Here is a 27,320-nt window from a genome sequence, read left to right on the forward strand (position 1 = left end):
AAACCACCCTAACGTGCACAGCTTTGGGTTGTGGGAGGAACAGGAGCACCAGCAGGACACTCATGCAGACGTGTGGAGAATGTGCAAACTCCACTTCGATAGTCGCCCGAGGCGGGAGTTGAACCCAGGTCCCTGTCGTTGTGAGGCAGCAGTGCAATTCTTTGCACGCTCAAAACTACAAGTACAGGATGAAAATCCTCTAAAAGGTGCATTCTCCATGGCAACCCTTTCACCAAACAGTGTCCAATTGCCCAAACAATCAACGAGTGCAAGACAAAAGAATCAAGACAAAGTGTGTATTTCTTTCAGGAATACTCAGTTCTGTACTGCCAAATAACTATTGGACTATCTTATAATCCCTCATCTGGGGCTCCCTCACAAGTGAAACCATTGCCTCTATGTCGACATTTCCAAATCTTAAAGATATGAATGAGATCACCTCCCAGCCTCATTGGTATGTTCCAGCGCGTTGTGTTTAAATGAACAAGATCAAAACTGGGATGTCCTGGCCTGTGAGACAGTGATTCTGGCTTCGAGTCCCGCTCTAGAACTCAAAGATCACAGAAGGGACGGGAGGGGATGGGGATACAGGGGACAGGGCATCTGTCCATTGTACTTGCTCAGTATCACACAGTTTGTCCTGTTTACCTTTCAAACTTCTCACTGTTGCTGGTCTTTCCTTGCTGTATCACGTGAACAAAGTCGTGCGTTAAAATGAATGGCACGCGCTCTCTGTTGATTCCAAACTTGCTCTTGAAGTTTCCAAGGAAGTGTCCGAAATCGATGTGAAAGAGCTGTGGGCGATAAGAATCTGCATTCTTTAACATGAGGAAGGACTCCCTGAATGGAATTATAGAATAATGACAGATACAACTGATCATGGGAAGGGCTTTCGTGATTTATAATCACTAATGATTGAGGGTTGTAATGCAGAAGGTTTTGTGTGGTGCTGCTGGAGAGGCTATCAGCTTGACTACATAGCCGGGGAATACTGGAGGGAGGGAGAGAGAGAGAGGGAGAGAGAGAGAGAGAGAGAGAGAGAGAGAGAAAGAAAGAGAGAGACAATGAGAGAATCTTTGAGAAGGTGCATTTTGAGAATGTGGTGATTATAAAAGAAGGCTCTTACAGGTCAGTATGGAAATGTAGCTACAGGACAGATCAAGGTCAGTTCATACTCAGTGTCCCAATCAGCTGAAGGAAGATTTTTATCTGTTTTACTAATAGCAACAGAATTGTCTGGGCAGGACAGCCATCTGATTGACCCTTTCTAACCTTGCATCTGTTTTCTCCATAAATGACAGAACCAATATCCCTCATCCTAATGGCCTTCTGGTAAAACACACCATGTTTTGCGATTTGACCATGCCACTGGTGAAGAAGAGCAAATATGCATTTCTGTAGCACCTTCCTCATCCACTGGGGGCTCTCAAATCACTTCCATACCAATCAATTGTTGAAGCCAGTGTTTTTTCATGGGCAAACACAGCAGCCAAATTATGCAACTAAGGTCCCAAAAACAGCAACTATGGCAAATGATCAATTAATCTGTTTTCGTTTCCTGGTGGACAGAATGATACAACAGCTTGTTCTCTCCACGCAGTCACTCCCCATCCGGACTTGGAAATATATCACCATTCCTGCACTGTTGCTGGGTCCAAATCCTGGAATTCCCTCCCTCAGGACATTCTGGGTCTATCTACAGCGCACGGGCTGCAGTGGTTCAAGAAGGCAGCTCACCCCCACCTTCTCAAGGAGCAACTAGGGACGGGCAATACAGAGGAACCTCGATTATCCAGAGGACATGGGCGGGGAGTATTTCTCTCGGTTTATTTGAATTCCGGATAACATCGTTTAGCCCAGCATCCGGACCTTGCGATTGTGCCGGATAATCCAATATTCGGATAATCGAATGCCGGATAATCGAGGTAAATACTGGCCCAGACAGTGACACCCACGTAGAGTCATAGAGATGGACAGCACGGAAATAGACCCTTCGGTCCAACTTGTCCATGTCAACCAGATAGACTAAATTAATCTAGTTCCATTTACCAGCACTAGGCCCATATCCCTCTAAACTCTTCCTATTCATATACCCATCCAGATGCGTTTTAAATGCTGTAATCGTACCAGCTTCCATAATTTTCTCTGGCAGCTCCTTCCATACATGCACCACCCTCTGTGTGAAAAAGTTGCACCTTAGGCCCCTTTTGTATCTTTCCCCTCTCAGCCTAAACCTGTGCTCTCTAGATCTGGACTCCCCCACCCCAGGGAAAAAGACCTTGTCTATTTATCCTATCCATGGCTGTCATGAGTTTATAAACCTTTATAAGGTCACCCCTCAGCCTCTGACACTCCAGGGAAAACAGCCCCAGCCTATTCATCCTCTCCCTATAGCTCAAACCTTACATCCTACAAACAAGTACATTGTTCAAAATGAAGGTCGCGTGGGTGTATTTACATCATTCTATGGACTGTTTAAAATATTATCTGAAATGCAGTCCCTCTGACAATACAGCACTGGTGTAGTGTTACACTGCAGCATCCATCCAGATAACTTGTTCATGTCTGGATCCACCTGCTGCTGAATTAGAGCTTGGATCACCATCAGTAATCAGTCTCAGATCACTCGTGTGATCACTAGTGTGGGGGAGTGCCGAACCAGAGGACACAACTTAAAAATACGGGGTAGACCATTTAGGACAGAGATGAGGAGAAACTACTTCACCCAGAGAGTGGTGGCTGTGTGGAATGCTCTGCCCCAGAGGGCAGTGGAGGCCCAGTCTCTGGATTCTTTTAAGAAAGAATTGGATAGAGCTCTTAAAGATAGTGGAGTCAAGGGGTATGGAGATAAGGCTGGAACAGGATACTGATTAGGAATGATCAGCCATGATCATATTGAATGGCGGTGCAGGCTCGAAGGGCAGAATGGCCTACTCCTGCATCTATTGTCTATTGTCTATTGTCTATTGTAATGGGGGACAGTGTGGGGTGACGGGGGACAGTGTGGGGTGACGGGGGACAGTGTGGGGTGACGGGGAACAGTGTGGGGTGACGGGGAACAGTGTGGGGTGACGGGGAACTGTGTGGGGTGACGGGGAACTGTGTGGGGTGACGGGGGTCAGTGTGGGGTGACGGGGGTCAGTGTGGGGTGACGGGGGTCAGTGTGGGGTGACGGGGGTCTGTGTGGGGTGACGGGGGTCTGTGTGGGGTGACGGGGGTCAGTGTGGGGTGACGGGGGTCAGTGTGGGGTGACGGGGGTCAGTGTGGGGGGACGGGGGACAGTGTGGGGGGACGGGGGACAGTGTGGGGGGACGGGGGGACAGTGTGGGGGGACGGGGGACAGTGTGGGGGGACGGGGGACAGTGTGGGGGGACGGGGGACAGTGTGGGGGGACGGGGGACAGTGTGGGGGGACGGGGGACTGTGTGGGGTGACGGGGAACTGTGTGGGGTGACGGGGGTCAGTGTGGGGTGACGGGGGTCTGTGTGGGGTGACGGGGGTCAGTGTGGGGTGACGGGGGTCAGTGTGGGGTGACGGGGGTCAGTGTGGGGGGACGGGGGACAGTGTGGGGGGACGGGGGACAGTGTGGGGGGACGGGGGACAGTGTGGGGGGACGGGGGACAGTGTGGGGGGACGGGGGACAGTGTGGGGCGACGGGGGACAGTGTGGGGCGACGGGGGACAGTGTGGGGCGACGGGGGACAGTGTGGGGCGACGGGGGACAGTGTGGGGCGACGGGGGACAGTGTGGGGCGACGGGGGACAGTGTGGGGCGACGGGGGACAGTGTGGGGCGACGGGGGGACAGTGTGGGGCGACGGGGGGGACAGTGTGGGGCGACGGGGGGACAGTGTGGGGCGACGGGGGGACAGTGTGGGGCGACGGGGGGACAGTGTGGGGCGACGGGGGGACAGTGTGGGGCGACGGGGGGACAGTGTGGGGCGACGGGGGGACAGTGTGGGGCGACGGGGGACAGTGTGGGGCGACGGGGGACAGTGTGGGGCGACGGGGGACAGTGTGGGGCGACGGGGGACAGTGTGGGGCGACGGGGGACAGTGTGGGGCGACGGGGGACAGTGTGGGGCGACGGGGGACAGTGTGGGGCGACGGGGGACAGTGTGGGGCGACGGGGGACAGTGTGGGGCGACGGGGGACAGTGTGGGGCGACGGGGGACAGTGTGGGGCGACGGGGGACAGTGTGGGGCGACGGGGGACAGTGTGGGGCGACGGGGGACAGTGTGGGGCGACGGGGGACAGTGTGGGGCGACGGGGGACAGTGTGGGGCGACGGGGGACTGTGTGGGGCGACGGGGGACAGTGTGGGGCGACGGGGGACTGTGTGGGGCGACGGGGGACTGTGTGGGGCGACGGGGGACTGTGTGGGGCGACGGGGGACAGTGTGGGGCGACGGGGGACAGTGTGGGGCGACGGGGGACAGTGTGGGGTGACGGGGGACAGTGTGGGGTGATGGGGGACAGTGTAGGGTGATGGGGGACAGTGTAGGGTGATGGGGGACTGTGTTAGTGGCTGGAATGATGGAAGACTGAGGGTAAGGGGTTGAGTTGAGAGGGTTGGCTTCAGGAGACATTGAGTACGCTGGGACTGTACTCAGTGGAATTTGGAAGAATGGGAAGGGAAACTTATGGAAACATATAAAATGATGAAGGGAATAGATAAGAAAGAAGCAGGGAGGTTGTTTCCACTGGCAGGTTAAACTAGAATTAGGGGGCATCGCCTCACAATAAGGGGGAGGAGATTTCGGACTGAGTTGAGGAGGAACTCCTTCCCCCAAAGGGTTGTGAATCTGTGGAATTCCCTGCCCAGTGAAGCAGCTGATGTTATCCTGTTGAATGCTTTTAAGGCAAAGATTTTTGAACAGTAAAGGAATTAAAGGTTACAGTGAGAGGGTGGGTAGGTGGAGCTGAGGCCATGAACGGATCAGCCGTGATGTTATTGAAAGACAGAGCAGGTTCGATGGGGTCAGGTGGCCAAATCCTGCTCCTCGTTCTTCTGTCCCCATTTATTGTTCCCTCTCCGATATTGAAATCAATGACATCTACCCTCATGAAAAGAAATCAATCTGAACACATTTGTATTCAGGACTTCAACTCCAACGTGAGACACATTAGATTAGATTAGATTACTTACAGTGTGGAAACAGGCCCTTCGGCCCAACAAGTCCACACCGCCCCGCCGAAGCGCAACCCACCCATACCCCTACATCTACCCCTTACCTAACACTACGGGCAATTTAGCATGGCCAATTCACCTGACCTGCACATCTTTGGACTGTGGGAGGAAACCGGAGCACCCGGAGGAAACCCACGCAGACACGGGGAGAATGTGCAAACTCCACACAGTCACTCGCCTGAGGCGGGAATTGAACCCGGGTCTCTGGCGCTGTGAGGCAGCAGTGCTAACCACTGGGCCACCGTGCCGCCCACATGTTACTGTCCTTTTGATCAGTACAGAATATGGAGCTCAGGCAGGATAGATGTCCAGTCAGTTCCTCTATAACATAATGGATGCGTTCCTGTGCAACCCCCAGGTATGGAAAAAAAAGGCGCTTTAGAAACAGCGCTTAAAGTATTGGTGATGTAATCACGTTACAGCCAAAACGCGCTTTAAGGTTCACGCTTTAGAACCAGTGTTCCCCAATCTGTCAATCGTGTTGCAGCAAATTTTCTTTAATGAAACCCGAGTGCTTTGCAATGAACCAGACTCTATAAAAGATCTTAAAGTAAGGGAACCCTTAGGAAGTAGAGACCATAATATGGTAGAGTTCAGTCTGGAGTTTGAAAGGGAGAAGACGAAATCTGATGTAATGGTGTTACAGTTGAATAAAGGTAATTATGAGGGCATGAGAGAGGAACTGACTAAAATAGACTGGAAGCAGAGGCTAACCGGGAAGACACTAGAGCAAAAATGGCAGGAGTTTGTAGGTATAATTGAGGACACTGTACAGAGGTTCATTCCCAAGAAAAGAAAGATTAACCGGGGAGGGATTAGACAACCTTGGCTGACAAAGGAAGTCAGGAAATGTATTAAAGAAAAAGAGAGATCCTATAAAGTGGCTAAGAACAGTGGGAAATCAGAAGATTGGGAAGGATACAAAAGCAAACAGAGGATAACAAAGAGTGTAATAAGAAATGAGAGGATCAAATATGAAGGTAGGCTAGCCAGTAATATTAGAAATAATAGTAAAAGTTTCTTTCAGTACATAAGAAACAAACGACAGGCAAAAGTAGACATTGGGCCACTTCAAACTGATGCAGGGAGCCTAGTGATGGGAGATAAGGAAATAGCAGGAGAACTTAACAAGTACTTTGCGTCAGTTTTCACAGTGGAAGACATGAGTAATATCCCAAAAATTAAAGGGTGTCACGGGGCTGAGTTGAGTATGGTTGCCATTACGAAAGAGATAGTGCTAGAAAAGTTAAAAAGTCTTAAAATTGATAAATCTCCTGGCCCCGATGGGATACACCCTAGAGTTCTGAGAGAGGTTGCTGAGGAAATAGCAGAGGCATTGGTTGAGATCTTTCAAGAGTCACTGGAGTCAGGAAAGGTCCCGGATGATTGGAAGATGGCTGTAGTAACCCCCTTGTTCAAGAAAGGATCAAGGCAAAAGATGGAAAATTATAGGCCAATCAGCTTAACCTCGGTTGTTGGTAAAATTCTAGAATCCATCATTAAGGATGAGGTTTCTAAATTCTTGGAAGAGCAGAGTCTGATTAGAACAAGTCAACATGGATTTAGTAAAGGGAGGTCATGCCTGACAAACCTGTTGGAATTTTTTGAAGAGGTAACAAGTAGGTTAGACCAGGGGAACCCAGTGGATGTGGTCTATCTGGACTTTCAAAAGGCCTTTGATAAGGTGCCACACGGGAGACTGCTGAGCAAGGTGAGGGCCCATGGTGTTCGAGGTGAGCTGCTGGGATGGATTGAGGATTGGCTATCTAACAGAAGGCAGAGAGTTGGGATAAAAGGTTCTTTTTCAGAATGGCAGCCGGTGACGAGCGGTGTCCCGCAGGGTTCGGTGCTGGGGCCACAGCTGTTCGCATTATATATTAATGATTTGGATGAGGGAACCGGGGGCATTCTAGCGAAGTTTGCCGATGATACAAAGTTAGGTAGACAGGCAGGTAGTACTGAGGAAGTGGGGAGGCTACAGAAGGATCTAGACAGGTTGGGAGAGTGGTCCAGGAAATGGCTGATGGAATTTAACGTGAGCAAGTGCGAGGTCTTGCACTTTGGCAAAAAGAATATAGGAATGGACTACTTTCTAAATGGTGAGAAACTTAATAAAGCCAAAGCACAAAGGGATCTGGGAGTGCTAGTCGAGGATTCTCTAAAGGTAAACATGCAGGTTGAGTCTGTGATTAAGAAAGCGAATGCAATGTTGTCTCTTATCTCAAGAGGGTTGGAATATAAAAGCAGAGATGTACTACTAAGACTTTATAAAGCTCTGGTTAGGCCCCATTTGGAGTACTGTGTCCAGTTTTGGTCCCCACACCTCAGGAAGGACATACTGGCACTGGAACGTGTCCAGCGGAGATTCACACGGATGATCCCTGGAATGACAGGTCTAGCATATGAGGAACGGCTGAGGATACTGGGATTGTATTCGTTGGAGTTTAGAAGATTAAGGGGAGATCTAATAGAGACGTACAAAATAATACATGGCTTTGAAAAGGTGGATGCTAGAAAATTGTTTCTGTTAGGCGAGGAGACTAGGACCCGTGGACACAGCCTTAGAATTAGAGGGGGTCATTTCAGAACGGAAATGCGGAGACATTTCTTCAGCCAGAGAGTGGTGGGCCTGTGGAATTCATTGCCACGGAGTGCAGTGGAAGCCGGGACGCTAAATGTCTTCAAGGCCGAGATTGATAGGTTCTGGTTGTCTAGAGGAATTAAGGGCTACGGGGAGAACGCTGGCAAGTGGAGCTGAAATGCGCATCAGCCATGATTGAATGGCGGAGTGGACTCGATGGGCCGAATGGCCTTACTTCCACTCCTATGTCTTATGGTCTTATGGTCTTATAGCAGAATGACCTGTAGTCACTTTACAACAATTCCTGGGATGGGGCAAAAGTGAAGGTGACTGCACTTCCCAAAGTCAAAAGGTGTGGTGCTGGAAAAGCACAATAGGTCAGGCAGCATCCGAGGAGCAGGAGAGTCAACATTTCAGGCATAAGCCCCTCATCAGGAATGTGGGATCGGCCCAAGGAGGCTGAGAGATAAATGGGAGGGGTGTGGTGCTGGGGGGAGAAGGTAGCTAGGAAGGTGATAGGTAGATGAAGGTGGGGTGTATGGTGAGGTTCCTAAAGCCAACCCAGTGACACCAGTTCACAATTCCACACTTAACTTTCTTTTTAATCCAAATAATGCCATTTTTCTCAATACCCAGTCCTACCTGTCCATTTTCCTTGATCATAATGTTGTCACTGTGTCGGTCTCCAATTCCGAGCACATAGGTAGCTACACAGTAGCCAGCACACGAGAGAGTGAACTCCTCAATGGCTCGATCTAATGCCTCCCTGAAAAGGTGAAGAACGAAGCAATGTTAGATGTCACTGGGAAGTCATTCCGCAATTCCTGGATTTCAAACAAAGTACAGCCTCCCATGTATCAGCTGCTCCGTTAGGGCAAGAGTCCAGTTTGTGTCAAGTTGTTCACAATTCAACAAGAAGAGCTAAACCTGTGTCTAAAGTTCAGCTGCTTAATGCAAGACACTGGTTGATTCTCCCAGAAGGGACAACTGTCTTAGAATCATAGAGATGTACAGCACAGAAACAGACCCTTTGGTCCAACTTTTGCAGCTATCCAAAATTAATGTTTACATAAAACCTCACAGGAGGTTCTGAAGCACTGAGGATGTCACCTAGACCAGGACAGAACGTCTGCAAATCAACTTCCCAGCTTGGCGAACAAACCCACAACCACAACAATCCTAAATTAATCTAGTCTTGATCATTCTGGCAAATCTCCTCTGGACCCCATCCAAAGTCAGCCCATTCTTCCTTAAATATGGGGCCCAAAACTGCTCACAATATTCCAATACTGAGCCTTATGCAGCCTCAGTAGGACAGCTTATTGCGTCCCATTCAACACGTTAGCATCGCAGTTTTTACACATGCACACAATTAGAATGATGAGGCTCATTAGCTAGACCCAAGGACCAGACTTGGAAAAGAACACATTAACGAGATAAACTACCATCGGCTTCAAGCCTCGATGAAAGATTAAAAATGGGAGAGGAGAATCAAGTCTTTTAAAGCAACATAATCAGAGGCAACGAGAGAAGAAATATTTTAATACAAAGAGTGGTTAGGATTTGGAAGGGAGATGGATTCAACAGTCAGATTCAAACAGAGAAAATTAAAGATGCTGGAAATCAGAAACAAAAACAGAAATTGCTGGAAAAACTCAGCAGATCTGTGGAGAGAAAGCAGAGTGACCAGAACCATTAACTCTGTTTCACTCTTCACAGATGCTGTCAGACTTGCTGAGTTTTCAGATTCAGAAGGAAGTTCGATAAATTGAAGGAGAAAAATTGAGGGGGTTCAGGGAATGAATGAGGAGATGGTACTAACTGATTGCTCTTAAAATAGAGCATTTGCAGACTTGATGAACCAAATGGTGGACTGCAATATTCCAATGGTTCTAAAAATCAACTGGGTGGTTAGGAATAAAGCGCTCCTGATGAATAATAGTTTGACAATGGCAAGAATGAGAGCACCTTTTGGTTAAGGTAGAATATTAGGCTTCAAACTGTTCCTTTCCCAGTCACATCCTTTTTTGCAGCAGAGAGCGGCGGAAGTGAAGTCGGAGCGCAGAGCTGGTCGGGAAGATAAGTGATTGTTATTTGAGTGGTTTGCTAGCACTCTTCGAGGGAGTTTAAACTAATTTGGCAGGGGGATGGGATCCGAACTTGTGGTCCAGCAAGTAGGCTAGCTGTTTTTCAGGATGTCCAAGAATGTAGGGAGTCTGTGGAGAAGGTAGCACTGACAGGGAATACTTGCGGACACAGAGATGGGCTCAAGTGTGTATACTTCAACGCAAGGAGTATCAGAAATAAGGTGGGTGAACTTAAGGCGTGGATCGGTACCTGGGACTACGATGTTGTGGCCATCACGGAAACGTGGATAGAAGAGGGACAGGAATGGCTGTTGGAGGTTCCTGGTTACAGATGTTTCAGTAAGATTAGGGAGGGTGGTAAAAAAGGAGTGGGTGTGGCGTTGCTAATTAGAAATGGTATAATGGCTGCAGAAAGGCAGTTCGAGGGGGATCTGCCTCTGGAGGTAGTCTGGGCTGAAGTCAGAAATAGGAAAGGAGCAGTCACCTTGTTGGGTGTTTACTATAGGCCCCCCAATAGCAGCAGAGATGTGGAGAAACAGATTGGGAAACAGATTTTGGAAAGGTGCAGGAGCCACAGGGTAGTAGTCATGGGCGACTTCAACTTCCCAAATATTGATTGGAAGCTCTTTAGATCAAGTAGATTGGATGGGGTGGTGTTTGTGCAGTGTGTCCAGGAAGCTTTTCTAACGCGGTATGTAGATTGTCCGACCAGAGGGGAGGCCATATTTGATTTGGTACTCGGTAACGAACCAGGACAAGTGATGGGCTTGTTAGTGGGTGAGCATTTTGGTGATGGTGACCACAATTCTGTGACTTTCACCTTGGTTATGGAGAGAGATAGGTGCGTGCAACAGGGTAGGTTTTACAATTGGGGGAAGGTTAAATACGATGCTGCAAGACAGGATCTGAGGAGCATAAGTTGGGAGCATAGGCTGTCAGGGAAGGATGTCATTGAAATGTGGAACTTTTTCAAGGAACAGATATGACGTGTCCTTGATATGTATGTACCTGTCAGGCAGGAAAGAGATGGTCGTGTGAGGGAACCTTGGTTGACGAGGGAGGTTGAATGTCTAGTAAAGAGGAAGAAGGAGGCTTACATAAGGTTGAGGAAACAAGGTTCAGACAGAGCGTTGGAGAGATACAGGATAGCCAGGAGGGAGCTGAAGAAATGGATTAGGAGAGCTAAGAGAGGGCATGAAAAATCTTTGGCGGGTAGGATCAAGGATAACCCCGAGGCCTTTTATGTGAGAAACATGAGAATGACGAGAACGAGGGTAGGTCCAATCAAGGACAGTAGTGGGAGACTGTGTATTGATTTGGAAGAGATAGGAGAGGTCTTGAATGAGTACTTTTCTTCAGTATTTACAAATGAGGGGGACCGTATTGTTGACGAGGAGAGTATGAAATGGACTGGTAAGCCAGAGGAGATACTTGTTAGGAAGGAAGATGTGTTGGGCATTTTGAAAAACTTGAGGATAGACAAGTCCCCCGGGCCTGATGGGATATATCCTAGGATTATGTGGGAAGCAAGAGAGGAAATTGCAGAGCCGTTGGCAATGATCTTTTCGTCCTCACTGTCAACAGGGGTGGTACCAGGGGACTGGAGAGTGGCGAATGTTGTGCCCCTGTTCAAAAAAGGGAATAGGGATAACCCCGGGAATAACAGGCCAGTTAGTCTTACTTCGGAGGTAGGCAAAGTAATGGAAAGGGTACTGAGGGATAGGATTTATGAGTATCTGGAAAGACACTGCTTGATTAGGGACAGCCAGCACGGATTTGTGAGGGGTAGGTCTTGCCTTACAAGTCTTACTGAATTCTTTGAGGAGGTGACCAAGCATGTGGATGAGGGTAGAGCAGTGGATGTAGTGTACATGGATTTTAGTAAGGCATTTGATAAGGTTCCCCATGGTAGGCTTATGCAGAAAGTCAGGAGACATGAGAGAGTGGGAAATTTGGCCAGTTGGATAGAGAACTGGCTAACCGGTCGAAGTCAGAGAGTGGTGGTAGATGGTAAATATTCAGCCTGGAGCCCAGTTACAAGTGGAGTTCCGCAGGGATCAGTTCTGGGTCCTCTGCTGTTTGTAACTTTTATTAATGACTCGGAAGAGGGAGTCGAAGGATGGGTCAGTAAATTTGCAGATGATACGAAGATTGGTGGATTTGTGGATAGTGAGGAGGGCTGTTGTCGGCTGCAAAGGGTCTTAGATATGATGCAGAGCTGGGCTGAGGAGTGGCAGATGGAGTTCAACCCTGTCAAGTGTGAGGTTGTCCATTTTGGAAGGACAAATAAGAATGCGGAATACAGGGTTAACGGTAGGGTTCTTAGTAAGGTGGAGGAGCAGAGGGATCTTGGGGTCTATGTTCATAGATCTTTGAAAGTTTCCACTCAGGTGGATAGAGCTTGTAAGAAGGCCTATGATGTATTAGCGTTCATTAGCAGAGGGATTGAATTCAAGAGTCGTGAGGTGATGTTGCAGCTGTACAGGACCTTGGTAAGGCCACATTTGGTGTACTGTGTGCAGTTCTGGTCGCCTCACTTTAGGAAAGATGTGGAAGCTTTGGAGAGGGTGCAGAGGAGATTTACCAGGATGTTGCCTGGAATGGAGAATAGGTCGTACGAGGATAGGTTGAGAGTGCTAGGCCTTTTCTCATTGGAACGGCGAAGGATGAGGGGTGACTTGATAGAGGCTTATAAGATGATCAGAGGAATAGATAGAGTAGACAGTCAGAGACTTTTTCCCCGGATACAGTAGAGTGTTACAAGGGGACATAAATTTAAGGTGAAGGGTGGAAGGTATGGGGGGATATCAGGGGTAGGTTCTTTACCCAGAGAGTGGTGGGGGCATGGAATGCGCTGCCTGTGGGAGTAGCAGAGTCAGAATCATTGGTGACCTTTAAGCGGCAATTGGATAGGTACATGGATGGGTGCTTAAGCTCGGACAAATGTTCGGCACAACATCGTGGGCCGAAGGGCCTGTTCTGTGCTGTATTGTTCTATGTTTGATCTATGTTCTATCCTACCACAGGATGTAGGACACAGGAGTAGGCCATTGAACCCATCAAGTTTGCTGCACCATTGTAGATCATTGACTGGCATTTAACTCAATTTTCCTGCACTATTGCCATATCCTGGATGTCACTGGCATCTAAAAATCTATTGATCTCCGTCTTGAACATCCTCAGTGACTGAGCCTCCACAGCTCTCAGAAGTCAGAAATTTCAAAGATTGGCCAGCTTCTGAGCGAGGGAACGTCCTCTCCATTTCTATCCTAAATAGACTGCCCCTAATTCTAAGTGGGTCTTGTGATTCTAGACCAACTTCTCACCTTCAAGGCAGGGGGGACCATCCCATTGATCTCCATAACAATTTTGTAGGTTTCAATGAGATTATCTCCTGTAGGGCAGCTCAACGGTTAGCACTGCTGCCTCACAGCACCAGGGACCTGGGTTCAATTCTGTGCTCAGGTGACTGTATTGAGCTTGTACATTCTTCCCCATGATAGGTCAGTTATTTCCACAGTCCAACAATGTGTAGGGTAGGTAGATTGGCCATGCTAGGTTACCCCATGGATGTGTGGATTAAGTGGATTAGCCATAGGAAGGGTAGGTTTACAGGGATGGGCTGCATCTGGGTGGGAAGCTCTTCAGACAGTCGGTGTTAACTTGATGGGCAGAATGGCCTGCTTCCACACTGTATTGATTCATTGAAACTTGAGGCAATATTGGGCCCAGACTCCTCATGTCTCCTCATAGTCAGACTCACTCAGGGACCCACCGTTTGCCAAATCTCATTATAGAAAAATACTACAGTGTGATTTCACAGAATGCAAAAAAGCTATTTAGTCTGTTCAAACAAAAAGCAAGTGTGGGTGGAGAGTGAAATGGGGACAAGAATGGTGTGGGGGCAGACAGGTTGATGTCAAACCCTTGCTCTCTAATGTTATTGGGGGAAAAATGCAAACTTTGGATCTTGATAACTCTCATTTCCTCACTACAGGCAGTTAAACCACAGAGTAGAAAATATCAAAGTGCAACATTTGGAAATTTATTACCGACTGTGTCAGTGGAAAACAGCAGCACTGTCTCAGCCCACACTACACACAGTGAGAGCTGTGCCATCTGATACTGAACCCATGGAGTTACGTCAAAGCAAATCACTCCTTGCATCACACCCGAGAAACTCATTCAAACAGAGAGAAATGTCAGCCAAATGTCATGGGATTACAGCCACAGAAATGCCTCCCCTAGTACATGAGAGAGATTACGCTCACAGTGCCTTCAAAAGCAAACTGATAAAGCCCTCCCGCAAACCATCACGCGTAAACTTTCAAGAATTCTAAATATTCCAAACAGTCAGATAAACAATCCCAGCATTGTTAGAACTGGGTGCTCAGTTCCACCAAAAGAATTCTCTGAAAGGCAAATTAAAATCAGCTTGACAGCTGTGCTCGCTCTTTATCCACATGATGGGCATTTCATTAAAGTTATACCCTCTGTCTTTGAGCGGTAGTTCATGAACTAAAGCATCTTGAATTGACACTTAGTATTGACCCTATTCTAGCCTCCTCAATAAGACCTGTGTGATCTAACACAGACTTATATTTATGTAGCGCTGGTAAAATCATTAAATATCCCAAGGCCTTTCACAGAGAAATTATAAAACTAAAACTGAAACTGGGTCAGATGTCTAAAAGCTCTGTTAAAAAGGGAGGCCTTAAGGAGCTTCTTAAAGGAGCAAAATAAGGCAGAGAGGCAGGAGTAGAGGGAATGTGAGGTCACGGTCACTAAAGGTGGAGTAATTAAAATCTGAGATGGACTAGAGACCAGTGTTAGAGTGTACATATCCCAGAGGGTTGCACAGGCTGGAGGAGATTACAGAGGCAGGGAAAGGCACAGGGGCTATAGGAGGTGACAGAGATAGGGATGGGTGTAGAGGGCAGAGGGAGTTACAGAGATAGGGAGGAGTATAGAGGGCAGAGGGTGTTACAAGATAAGGAGGAGTATAGAGGGCAGACGGGGTTACAGAAATAGGGAGGCGTATAGAGGGCAGAGGAGGTTACAGAGATAAGGAGGCGTATAGAGGGCAGAGGGGGTTACAGAAATAGGGAGGCGTATAGAGGGCAGAGGGGGTTACAGAGATAGGGAGGCATATAGAGGGCAGAGGAGGTTACAGAGATAGGGAGGGGCATAGAAATTGGAGGATATTACAGATGTAGGGAGCATAATGGGCTGGAGGAGGTTACAGGGATAGGGAGGGATGTAGAGGGTGGTGGAGGTTACAGAGCTGGGGAGGTGAATTGGAGCTGGAGGCGGTTACAGAGAGAGGGAGGAGTGTTGAGGCTGGAGGAAGTTGCAGAGATAGATAGGGGTGAGGAAATGGAAAGTCTGGAAGAAGGCTGGGAATTCTAACATCCTGTGTTGCCAATTGGGAGCCAATAAAGCACAGGGCTGATGGGTGAATGGACTTGCTGAGAGTTAATATTATAGATAGCAAAGTTTCAGACAACCACGAGTTTACCAAAGGGGGATAAAACGATTTTAAAAAACTAGTGGATGTACAAAGCAGGTCATGCAATGTCAAAAGCTGGTTCATGTCTCAGGCAGCAGCTCGATTGGAGGAAGCTCTTGTTGATTGCAATCAATGTTTTGTCTCTTTCAGACAGTGACTGACTCTGGGTTGTATATATGCCTTCTCCCGTTTAGCCTGAAGATTCCTACAGGTCCTAAATTAAACTGGGGATTTCCCTCCGCCTCTTACCCAGGGTTCTTTGACTTTAACCAGTTGAGCAGAGCATCCTTGTTGAAAGCCGCAGTAGCTGCCATGTTGCTTTTGGTGAGCTGGATATTTGCGATTGTTTCTGCGTGTGAAACCACCTCGATCACTCCAGTCTTGTCTCCAGTGGAAAGACAGGCATAAGGAATCATCCTTAAAGGAAAACATTGCACAAACTGTCTGAACATCCACTGCAATAATGAGATAAGATTCCAGTTGCAAAGCTTCGATGACATCAAAAGATACATTCCTATTGCAACAATCTGTCTTGATATAATGCTTTTAGTGCATAACAATATGAAATACAATTTGATATTAAGGTCCATAAGGCAATTACAGGCCAAACGGCCAAAATTCTAAGTGTCTTCAAAAAGCACAGAGAGATTCAGGGAGGGAGGGGCCTCAGCAGCTAAAATCCTAAAATTGAATGGTAGGTAAATCAACTTCTGGGACATGTAGGAGGTCAGAATTAGAGGAATGTGAGCGTTGGAGACCTGGACATGGTTACAGTGTCAGCAAGGATAAGAATTTTCAAGTTGAGCAACATCCAAAGCAAGAGCCAATGTCAATCAGACAGCACAGGGCTGACCAGTAAATGGGATTGGGTGCGAGTTATAATACAGAGGGCACAGATAGGATTGGTGGTGTTTTGGAAGTCTGGGGTCTAGACTGCAGAGTGTTGGAATACTCAAGTCTAGAGGTAACAGAGAATGAATGAGTGTTTCAACAGGGGTAAGGCAAGGATGGTGTTTGTCTGTTCATGAAACTGGAGAGGGAGGGGTGTGGTGAAGCTGGCCTTGTAGTAAAGGTGTAAGTATGTGGAGAGAAGCTGGTCTTATCTTAAGGTCAAATACAACAGTTTCTAACAATTTTGTACTATATTGTTCTAACAATTGCTGCCCGTGAACCAGTCAGTTTTGCATGTTGACATCTCTCAGCTTCAGAATTTAAAGGTTAGTTTGAGAATTTTATGGTAAGTAATGTTATGCTTCAGATTTTCCAGTAACAGGGTGTTTTGAAGTGTTTTAAACGTACTGCAAATAACACCTTTGAGGCTCTTTGAACAAGGACTGTTTCACAATGATGTATATTCTCAGATGCTTTTCTACTCCCACACATTACTTCATGTTGGAGAAAGTTCTGCCTCATTAGCCAGTGATCCTGCAATGAGTTCTCTTGTAAATTGAAGATTTGTATAATTATTTTATGTACTCTCTCACCACAGTCTCCAAATTTTCACCAGATCAAGATATTTAATGCATGCAAGATGCATGTTCCATCAATGGACACGTACGAATGTTTTAGCATGCATTAGCAGTTTCAATTTATAAAAACCAAGATTTATTAAAAATCCACTAATTTAAAAGTGGTATTTTGTATAAATTATTATTGTGATGCAATTCGATTCATAGAGTCAGAGAGATGTACAGCATAGAGAAAGATCCCTTCAGTCCAACTCATCCATGCTGACCAGATATCCTAAATTAATCTAGTCCCATTTGCTGGCATTTGGCCTATGTTCCTGTAAACCCTTCCTATTCATATACCCATCCAGAAGCCTATAAATGTTGCAATTGTACCAGCCTCTCCCACTTCCTCTGGCAGCTCATTCCATCCACGCGTCACCTTCTGTGTTGCCCCTTAGGTCCCTTTTAAATCTTGCCCCTCTCACCTTAAACCTATACCCTCTAGTTTTGGACTCCCCTACTCTGGGAAAAAGACCCTGAGGAAGTTGTAAAGTAGATACTGCAAATTAATTATACAGATTGACTCTTAAACCACACGATGTTACATTCTGACATTTCTGATTTCTTGTTACCAAGTTATTGCCAGTCGGATTCCTTGTGCCTCTGTAGAGCAGCTTTTCTCTATCTTAAAAGGTGCTACATAAATGCGAAACATTGTCAATGGCTTGCTTAGCTATCGGTTTGAATTATGGATATATCTGTAGACATATAATTCATTTCCAACAGAAGCTGCTCTACACTTAATGCTCTCAAATGCGGTTTTGTACCATTTTCATTGTTTAAAGATATTGAGATAATGGTAGTTACCTGTAGCAAGGTGTGTAAAGACACATTATGTGTGGATGTGAGAGGGAATGAAACTGATTATGCTGTCTCAATCAAGGGAGTGAAAAAACTATAAAGGTCTACTGTGACAAACACTGTAAAGTGCAAATTTCTATAATATAAACAAGTCCACTTAGAATAACAGTCTTTTTTGATCATATATCAGTGTGTTTCATATATCACCACAAGTGTCAGAGTTAGATCACTTGAATTTTTAAGGAGTTATTAGTTTCTAACAATGTCTTTCTATGGAAATGTGTCAATTGTATTTTTAAAATTGATTTACTTATTGGATGTAGACATTATTAGCAACACCAACACTCATTGGTCATCCCGAAATGCTCTTAAACTGAATGGCTTCCCAGGCCATCTCAGAAGGCAGCTTAGAGTTAACTCATTGTTGTGGGTCTTGAGTCATGTGTCGGCCAGGTGAAGACAGTGCATTTGCTTCCCCTAAGGACATGAGTGAACCTGGTGGGATTTTTAATGACAATCCAGTAGTTTCACAGTCACCATTACTCAATGTATGAGCTGGATTTAAATTTCCTTAAAATAAAACAATGAAACTGCGGACGCTGGAGATCTGAAACAAAGACAGAAACTGCTGGAGAAACTCAGCAGGTCTGGCAGATCTGTGGGAAGAAGGCAGAGTTAATGCTTTCGCTTCAGTGACCCTTCCTCAGAACTGATGAAGAGTCACTGGACCTGAACTTTTAACCCTGCTTTCTTCTCACAGGTGCTGCCAGACTTGTTGAGTTTTTCCAGCAGTTTCTGTTTGAATTTCCTTAACTATTTTGGTAGGAGTTGAACTAAATGTCTGGATTACTAGGTTCAGTGAAATAATGACAACGCTATTACCCTCCTTAACTAAATGATGCTAGTTTGATTCTAGAATCCTACTTCCAAATGTGATCAATTTAGGAATCATCTATACAGTCAGTTCTGCTATAATGCATGTTTCTTCAACGCAAATTGGCGATAATGTGAGTGAAGACTTTTGACTGTTACTTGTTATACGCAAACCTTGTTTACCTGTATTGGCTAGAACATGATTCTGACCCCATTAGTTTAAATGGTGCTGCTATTAGACTATTTTCTTATAACGTGGGATCGCATGGGAATGGTACTATCGCGTTGTATCAGAACAGACTGAATCACGTGCAATTTGTAGAGATTATCAACATTGGGAAGAAATGTTGCTTACCTATAATCCAGGCCCTGCTTTTTCCACAAAACATCCATGAGCTGAATCATCTGAATCGTCAGCATGTCCTGCCGTAGATCTACAGTTCAAAAATAGAATTTGGATAAATTATTTTCTTTCACAAAAACAAGGAACACCAGGAAGTTCCAACACACTTTGGCAGTGGCTGATGGATGAAAAGGAACAAATCGCCCTGTTTCTCTGCCGACCAGTCCTTCCCCTTGAAATTGGCATTCTCTGCAAATGGAAAACCCAGTAAAACAGGTAAATGAGATGATCGGGAGGTGCTGGTGTTGGACTGGGGTGGATGGAGTCAGAAGTCACATAACACTAGGTTATAGACCAGTTTAGCTCAGTTGGCTGGGCAGTTGGTTTGCAAAGCAGCATGATGCTGACTAGTGTGGGTTCAATCCCCCACACTGGCTGGGGTTACCATGAAGGACTCTCCTTCTCAACCTGTCCCCTCACCAGAGGCATGGTGGGCCCCAGGTTAAACCACCACCAGCTGTCACTCTCTCTAATGAGAGAGTAAGACTGGTGATTTGACCTAATGACTTGATTTCCTAGGTTGACACACACACACACACCTTCTCCAATGCTCCTGACAGAGATAGCTGGTTACAGGCAGTTGCAACTTTATCCTTTAGCCTAGAGCAAAATGCCAGGATTGTGGAATAAGTCCGCCATTAATAAAAGAATAGGGTTATGATTATAACCAACATAATGAATGCCACAACAAAGAAGCTCGAAGATTAACTGAAGTAAAATTACAGGCCGCAAAGAATTCCATACCATCTCCATTCTTGAATAAGATACCCATGGGATTCCCATCATATCTCTGATTTTTGTGAACAATCCACAGGGGTTTCATTTTGGAATCCATGAATTTGCACTTCTCCACCCTGAAACAGCCAAGAGGAGAAAGATTTGCGTCAGTGACATGAGAAACATGCCCAGTAAACTTTGCAAGACTGCTTCAAAAATAAATCACAATATTTACTGTCAGGTCTTCAGATCTCTTCCCAAATGAACTTTGAGTTGGTTACTAACACCATCACTGTCCAGAATTCTTTTAACTCTGCTTCCAGGACTAAAAGCCTTCCTGGCAAGGCAATGGCCTTGTGGTACTATCACTGGGCTATTAATCCAGAAAACCCAAGTAACATTCTGGGTACTGTGTTCGAATCCTGCCTTGGCAGATGGTGGAATTTGAACTTGTTTAAAAATCCAGAGTCTAACCATCAAGGGAGAAACCTGCCTGACTTTTACTGGTGCTTTAAAAGGAAGGAAACTGCTGGCCTTACCCAGTCACGTGACCCATGCCAATTAAGGACAGACAATAAATGCTGGCTGAGACAGGGATGCCCTCATCCAGTGAAACAAATCTCAGAAAAAGGAAGTTTTGTTTTAGCTAAGAGGTCAAGGTTCATAGTATTACAGGAATCCAGCACAGTACAACATTGCCATTCCCCGTGCTGACCTCGAGATCAGGTCTAGGTGAGCTGATCGCCCATGTGGTGTGGTGCCCCATATTCTCCCCTCGGCACCATTTACTAGCACTTTGGATGAGCCTTGTCCAGTAAATACTTGGTGAATTTTGACATCTCGAACGTGATATTGAGTGTTCCCACCCCATCTTGTGATCAATGTATTCAATATGGATCAATAATCAACCACCAATTATTCCCAGTCTCAAAGGCTCAATATAGAATCCCTACAGTGTGGACGTATGCCACTCCACTCATCGAGTCCACATCGCCCCGCTGAAGAGCATCCCATCCAGATCTACACCCCCCCTAATCTATCCCTGCATTCCCCATGGCTAACCCACCTAGCCTTAACATCTCTGACCCCTGTAAGTATCCTGTCACATAAACAGATGCATGGCTCTTTAGTTTTGGGTTTAGTTGTCTTCTGGGAACTGGACTTGACAAATAATCATTGAGGGCCTTCATTTTATCACAGCCAATCCACCCAAACCTGCACATCTTTGGACTGTGGGAGGAAACCCATGCAGACACGGGGAGAATGTGCAAACTCCACACAGACAGTTGTTCAAGGGTGGAATCGAACTCGGGTCCCTGGTGCTGTGAGGCAGCAGTGCTAACCACTGAGCCACCGTGTGGCCCCACCAGAGGTGCCTTTAGTATCAAGATTTCATAAATAGCTGGCACAGTCGGTTCTGCTATAACGTGGTAGTTGTGTTCTCGTGCAATCCCATGTTATAAGAAAATTGCATACAGCAGCATCGTTTAAAATAATGGGGCCTGAACTGTGTTATAACTGATGTGCACTTTAAAAGTTTGTGCTATAGAAACGGTGTCCTAAATTTGTCAACCGCATTGTAGTGAATTCACATTGAAAAAGCACGCGTTTTTGCAGAACAACCTGTACATAAAGTTTCAACGATGCCCCATCCCATTGACAAATTGAAATATGCCTTCCCGAGAATGCTACACTGTCCATTATAAACTCTGGTACTTCCACGATTGCCCACGCTGTTTAAATTCAACGCAAATCCAGGAGAGACAACTGTCTCCTGTCTAACTACCCAATGATGCCCACGTACCAGAGCTCTGTGAGGAGGATACTGGGGTTAAGGGGGGAGTAGAGGTTGGAAAGAGCTTCCTTGTAAGTGTCCTGTCTCATAAACAGATGCATGGCTTCTTTAGTTTTGGGTTTAGTTGTCTTCTGGGAACTGGACTTGACAAAATCATTGAGGGCCTTCATTTTCTTCAGTGCTTCACACTGCAGGAGCAAAGAGCAACAGGTTGGTTTAGGGAGGAGCTGGAATACCGTATCATTACAGTGGCTCAGCAAGTCAGAATCGCAGACAAATGGTAAACGCTCCCCTCCACCACCCCCCTCCCCAAGACCTGATAAGAACAGCAAGAGCCGTTCACACCGCAGCTGGTTCTCCTACGATGAACGGCACTGGCTGCCACTCACCTGCTTCAGCAAAGACTTCATGTGGTAGCTTGTCCCTCGACAATATGCCTCCAGAATTAATCCAAACCGCAGTGAGACTGCTGGGAAATGCATTTCTGACCTGAAGCACAGCGAAAAGAGGATTCACCATCAGAATGATTGATACGGTTTAACGGAGGATTCCTCATCACTGTCATTGGTATGGCTTTAGGAGATAATGCTGGGCTCTTTACCTGAGATGCCAGAATAGGAAGTGTCCTATCTTTTTGTTGCTCAAAGCTCTGTCCAGCAGGAACTTGGTTAGTTCAGAATCCAAGTAGGGCTCATATTTCAGCACTTGCACCAGCTGCAGTAGATACTGCAACAGCTCTTCCTCGCTGTGGGAACAACAGCAAATACATCAAACCAAGTCTCAAACCATCGGAGACCATCACAGGAACATTTACCCAACAGTGACGTGAAAATCTGATTCTCAAACAGAAAAATTATTCGAAAATTACCTTGGAGTTTACAGAAAGCGAACTCTGTAAGCACAAAGGGTTTAGTTGCCATTACTGTCTTAGCTGAAAATGTGTTTCTGGAAAAGCGCAGCAGATCAGGCAGCATCCAAGGAACAGGAGAATCGACGTTTCGGGCATCAGCCCTTCTTCAGGAATCATGAGGCTGATGCCCGAAACGTCGATTCTCCTGCTCCTTGGATGCTGTCTGACCTGCTGCGCTTTTCCAGCAACACATTTTCAGCTCTGATCTCCAGCATCTGCAGTCCTCACTTTCTCATCACTGTCTTACCCAAGTGCTACGTACCTCAACTTTTTTAAGCAGTTTATTGCCAGTAAGCGGACATAGCGACTGGGGAAGCTATAGTCCAGAAGTTCCAGCGCATTCAGTGCAGGCAGTTCTTTCCATGACTGCAGGAGATAGATCATCTACAAACAGAAAACCAGATGCAGCTGTAATCCCATTCCATTGCACACACGGGCAGCATTGCACTGTATCAAAGCGCTGTCAATTGCTCCAACAAATGGCAGCAAGTCCAAAAACAATCCTTCACACCAGCCAGCAGAGTGAGGACTGTAATGCACACTGAACAGTAACAACCACCTTCTGCATTTCTAACAGCTATCAATTATGGGAAAATGAGAACATATATTTGGTACAACAACAGTTCCTGATAGACAATTGAGTGTGAACAAATTTCAGCCCTCATTGTATTAGAGTCCTTCATCAAAACAACAGGCAGCTGACAAAGGGTTAATTGTTTCTGACTTGAGCCTTGCTGAGAGAGAGAGAGAGAGAGAGAGAGAAAAAGAGACAGAGAGAGAGACAGAGACAGAGAGTGGGAAATGCAGCACTGGGCAAATATCCAACCAAGTGAAAGCTCATCCCATTCCAATCTAAAATCCAGGTGTAGCTAATTGCCACTGATGGTGCGTTGGACACAGTTCCATTGGCTGACCTCCATCAACAGTCACCAGAGATTCGAGGGTCGAGTGTGCCTCAAATCAGCTGAGCTAATGTCTAACAGTTCAGCAGCCAGAGCTTTTTCACTTTTATAAACAGAGACAGAAGATGACACAGAAAGAGAGTGTAATGTGGGAAGAGAGGAGTAGATAGATATACACAAAGGCATAGATACCGAGAGTAAGAATATTTTTAAATGCATTCATGAGATGTGAGTATCATTGGGTAGGCCAGTATTTATTGCCCATCCCTAATTGCCCAGAGGGCAGTTAAGAATCAACCATATTGTCTGGACTCACATATAGACCAAACTGGAAAGGATGGTAAGATCTTAGATATTAAGATCTGAAAGTTTCCTTAAAAATCAGTAGTGAAGCAGAGGGATTTTTATGACAATCGATGCTGGCTACATTGTCATGATCAGGTTGCCTTTTTACCCCAGACTTACATTCAATTCAAATTCTCCCATCTTTCACAGTGGGATTCGTACTGATCGACATACCTTTAATCCTAGTTACTGAGGAGAGGTAATAACTGTAATGTACTGTAACTGAACCTCAGGCACAACTTCAACCTGTTCCCTACACGCACCTTTCCCACCACCTGAGGTTTAACTGGGAAAGTTTACCCTGTACTTCTACAAAAATGGTCAGGCCCTTTGAGAAGTGAGTTTTAACAATCAGAAGGTGACATGAAGGAATATTAATTTGCCTTTTATTTCACTCTGTAACCTTCAAAAGGGTCACAGGAAGCTCCAGACTTGAGCAGAACATTTCTTCCTGACCAAACAGTGAGGTACACACAGTGGTCTCCTCATGATGGGCACCTATTGCTTTCAGCGGTTCAAGTCCCACCTGCCCCAGAGGTGTGTCAAACCATTTCTGAACAGGTTGACTAGAAAATTCTAAAATTTATTTGAACAATTGCCTGTCATTGACTGGGTTATTACCGGCTGCTGACTGGTTCAGGCTGTCTGAATCAGAGTCGGATCGATAGCTGGGTCTGTCAAGGAGCTTACAGGCAGACAATTCTTTTCATTATTGATATCACTAATGGGGTTTGCACACCTCCCAGAGTTCCTCAGCTGCACAGAAATCTTAGAAACCAAGATTCAGCGTTAAATTAAGATGCATTAAAATAGTGCAGCTCTCCGATCAATTTCACTCAAAGTAAATTCGGGCAGAACCATAACAAAATGTAAATTGCAAATATGTAAAATTGACTGGATCTTATTTAACTTCTGGATCTTAATTTTATGAATAGATGTTATACTGAATTTTAACAGTTGTAAAAGAATCATAGAGGTATAGAGATGTACAGCACGGAAACAGGCTGTTCATGCCGACCAGCAATCACAACCTAATCTAGTTCCATCTGCCCCATCCCTCTAAACCCTTCCTATTTATATACCCATTCAGATGCCTTTTAAATGTTGCAATTGTACCAGCCTCCACCACTTCCTCTGACAGCTCATTCCATACATGTACCACCCTGAAAACGTTGCCCCTTAGGTCTCTTTTATATCTTTTCCCTCGCACCCTAAACCTAAGCCCTCTAGTTCTGGACTCCCCCAACTCAGGGAAAAGACCTTGAGTATTTACCCTCTCCATGCCCCCCATGATTTTATAAACCTCTGTAAGGTCACCCCTCAGCGTCCGATGCTCCAGGGAAAACAGTCCCAGCCCATTCACCCTCTCCCTATAGCTCAAACCCTCCAACCCTGGCAACATTCCTTGTAAATCTTTTCTGAACCCTTTCACAACATCCTTTCTATAGCTGGGAGACCACAATTGCACACAATATTCCACAAATGACTTGTCCTGTGCAGCCACAGCATGACCTCCCAACTCCTATACTCAATGCAATGACCTGTAAAGGAAATCATACTAAACACCTTCTTCATTATCCTATCTATCTGAGATTCCACATTTCAAGAACCAATGAACCTATGCTCCAAGAGCAATTATAATGTGAATGTAGTAACCTGGTACTTTTATTCCGAGCTGATTCCAAGCTAATCTTTCCCACTTACCTGGTCCAGGGGTCAGTCACTAACAGTGGCTGTGCATTACAGAGGTATTACGTGTCATGTGTAGCCCAGTGGGTCAGCCCTCACCTGCAGGTCACAATGTTGTGGGTTCAAGTCCCACTTCAGGATCTGAGCTCAATCAGCTCAAGGGCCTGCGCCGGTGGGATGTTGCAATGCTGGGCTCTGGGCTGAGATATCAAACCGAAATCCCACCTGCTCTCTCGGGAGGACACGGAAGATCACTGCACATTGCTTTACAGAGGAGAGCCCCTCAGTCATCAACACAAAAAGCAGGTTACCGAGTCATCATCACGTTGCTGTTTGTGAAACTTGCTGTGCTCCGATTGGCTGCACCACAGGCACTATCCTTTATAAGGTATTCATTGGCTGTAAAATACTTTGGGATCTCCACAGCAACACTCCCCAAATCTTTTCCTGGCGTGAGCCCCCTCACAGTTTCACATTTAGGGGTGGGGGGTATGTGTGTGACTGTGTGTGAGTGAGAGTGAGAGAGAAAGAAAGTGCATGTGAGAGAGAGAGAGAGAGAGAGAGTGCGTGCGTGTGTGTGAGAGGGAGATAGACAGCGCGTGTGAGAGAGAGTGCGAGAGTGCATGTGAGACAGCGCGTGTTTGAGACAGCGCGTGTTTGAGACAGCGCGTGTTAGAGACAGCGTGAGAGAGCACGTGAGAGAACCTGTGAGAGTGTGAGAGAGATTGTGAGAGTGAGAGAGAGTGCATGAGACAGAGAGTGCGTGAGAGTGTGTGTGTGAGTGAGTGTGTGAGTGAGAGTGTGTGTGAGTGCGAGAGTGTGTGAGAGTGTGTGTGATAGAGAGTGCATGAGAGTGTGTGTGTGAGTGAGTGTGTGTGTGAGAGTGCGAGTGTGTGAGAGTGTGTGTGATAGGGAGTGCGTGAGAGACTGTGTGTGTGAGTGTGCGTGAGACAGAGTGCGAGAGTGAGAGAGTGAGAGTGAGAGTGTGAGAGTGAGAGAGTGTGTGAAGAGTGAAACATTGCTTAAGCATGTGACCTGACGGAGGCTTCCATCCTCACTGTGGGAAGCCCCACTTTGAAGGTCGTGAAAGCCAATTTCTAAATGCAAATCTGAGAGTTCTTGTGGTGCAATGGTAGTGTCCCTACCTTTGCACCAGGAGGCCTGGGTTTAGGTCCACCTACTCCAGAGATGTGTCTTAATATCTCTGAACAGGTTGGGTAAAAAGAAAATCTATAATTGCAAATATTTCCTCCAATTTGATTGAATTTAAAGAGCAGCATTCTCGAAGGGAGTGTTTATTGTTATTATACCATGCTCATTCATTCCAGTTTCTTTCTGTCATTTAAAAGAAATCTAGTTGTTTCAATCAAGGTTTGCAAGTCATGAGCCAACTTGTAAATAGTAATTAAATATGCGCTCGGTTGTAGTGACTCATACTTTTCTTGCTTTCTCATGGAATGAGAGTGCTCTGCCCCCTCTCCTGATCTGCTCACAGAGTACAGACCATGTGGTGCTGTCTGAAAAACACAGGATCCGGGTTCAAAGTGTGGTCACTACTGCAGCAGATGTGGTGCCAAAATCTATCTCAGCTCTTCTGAGTCAAGCCAAACTAAACAAGACAAAAACAGAACACTTCAGCTTTCTGCTCCTTGCTGGTATCCACTGACAACGACAGGGAAGTCAAGTCAGAGATTTAGGCTCAAGGTAAATGACTTAAAAATACGGGGGTGGGGGGGGGGGTCTCCTGGCACAAAATCCTACTCATCCAATTTTTGCTTCACTTATTCATGGGATGTGGGTTTCACTGACGGGACCAACATTTACTGCCCCTTGAATAAGCAGCTTCAGTGGTCTTGACCAAGACCATCTCGGAGGGCAATTAAGAGTCAACCACATTGCTGAGGGGCTGGAGTCATATGTAGTCTAAGCCAGATAAGGATGATTAAGTTCCTTCCCTCAAGGACACGAGTGACAATCAACAGTCACTTTCTGGCTAGTTTTAATGCCAGGCTT

The 27,320-nt window shown here is 46.2% G+C and overlaps 1 protein-coding gene across 8 annotated transcripts in view; it reads right to left on the reverse strand.

Annotated features, from left to right (window-relative positions):
- The window catches only part of pik3cd (phosphatidylinositol-4,5-bisphosphate 3-kinase, catalytic subunit delta), a 228,672-nt gene that overhangs the window by 6,866 nt on the left and 194,486 nt on the right, over window positions 1-27,320 (reverse strand). For 7 of the 8 annotated variants that reach the window (XM_072586126.1, XM_072586124.1, XM_072586123.1 and 4 more), the window contains 9 exons: window positions 22,634-22,755; window positions 22,063-22,206; window positions 21,851-21,950; window positions 21,471-21,649; window positions 19,694-19,803; window positions 18,902-18,980; window positions 15,611-15,778; window positions 8,408-8,531; window positions 649-794 (listed from right to left, as the gene is read on the reverse strand). In XM_072586126.1, coding sequence (XP_072442227.1) covers window positions 649-794; window positions 8,408-8,531; window positions 15,611-15,778; window positions 18,902-18,980; window positions 19,694-19,803; window positions 21,471-21,649; window positions 21,851-21,950; window positions 22,063-22,206; window positions 22,634-22,755 — 1,172 coding nt within the window. Of the gene's footprint in view, window positions 1-648; window positions 812-8,407; window positions 8,532-15,610; window positions 15,779-18,901; window positions 18,981-19,693; window positions 19,804-21,470; window positions 21,650-21,850; window positions 21,951-22,062; window positions 22,207-22,633; window positions 22,756-27,320 lie in introns of all 8 variants that reach the window. The other variant, XR_011962673.1, reaches the window with a different exon arrangement.

The sequence above is a fragment of the Chiloscyllium punctatum genome, chromosome 16 (assembly GCF_047496795.1).
Source record: "Chiloscyllium punctatum isolate Juve2018m chromosome 16, sChiPun1.3, whole genome shotgun sequence".
In the NCBI taxonomy this organism is placed as follows: domain Eukaryota; kingdom Metazoa; phylum Chordata; class Chondrichthyes; order Orectolobiformes; family Hemiscylliidae; genus Chiloscyllium; species Chiloscyllium punctatum.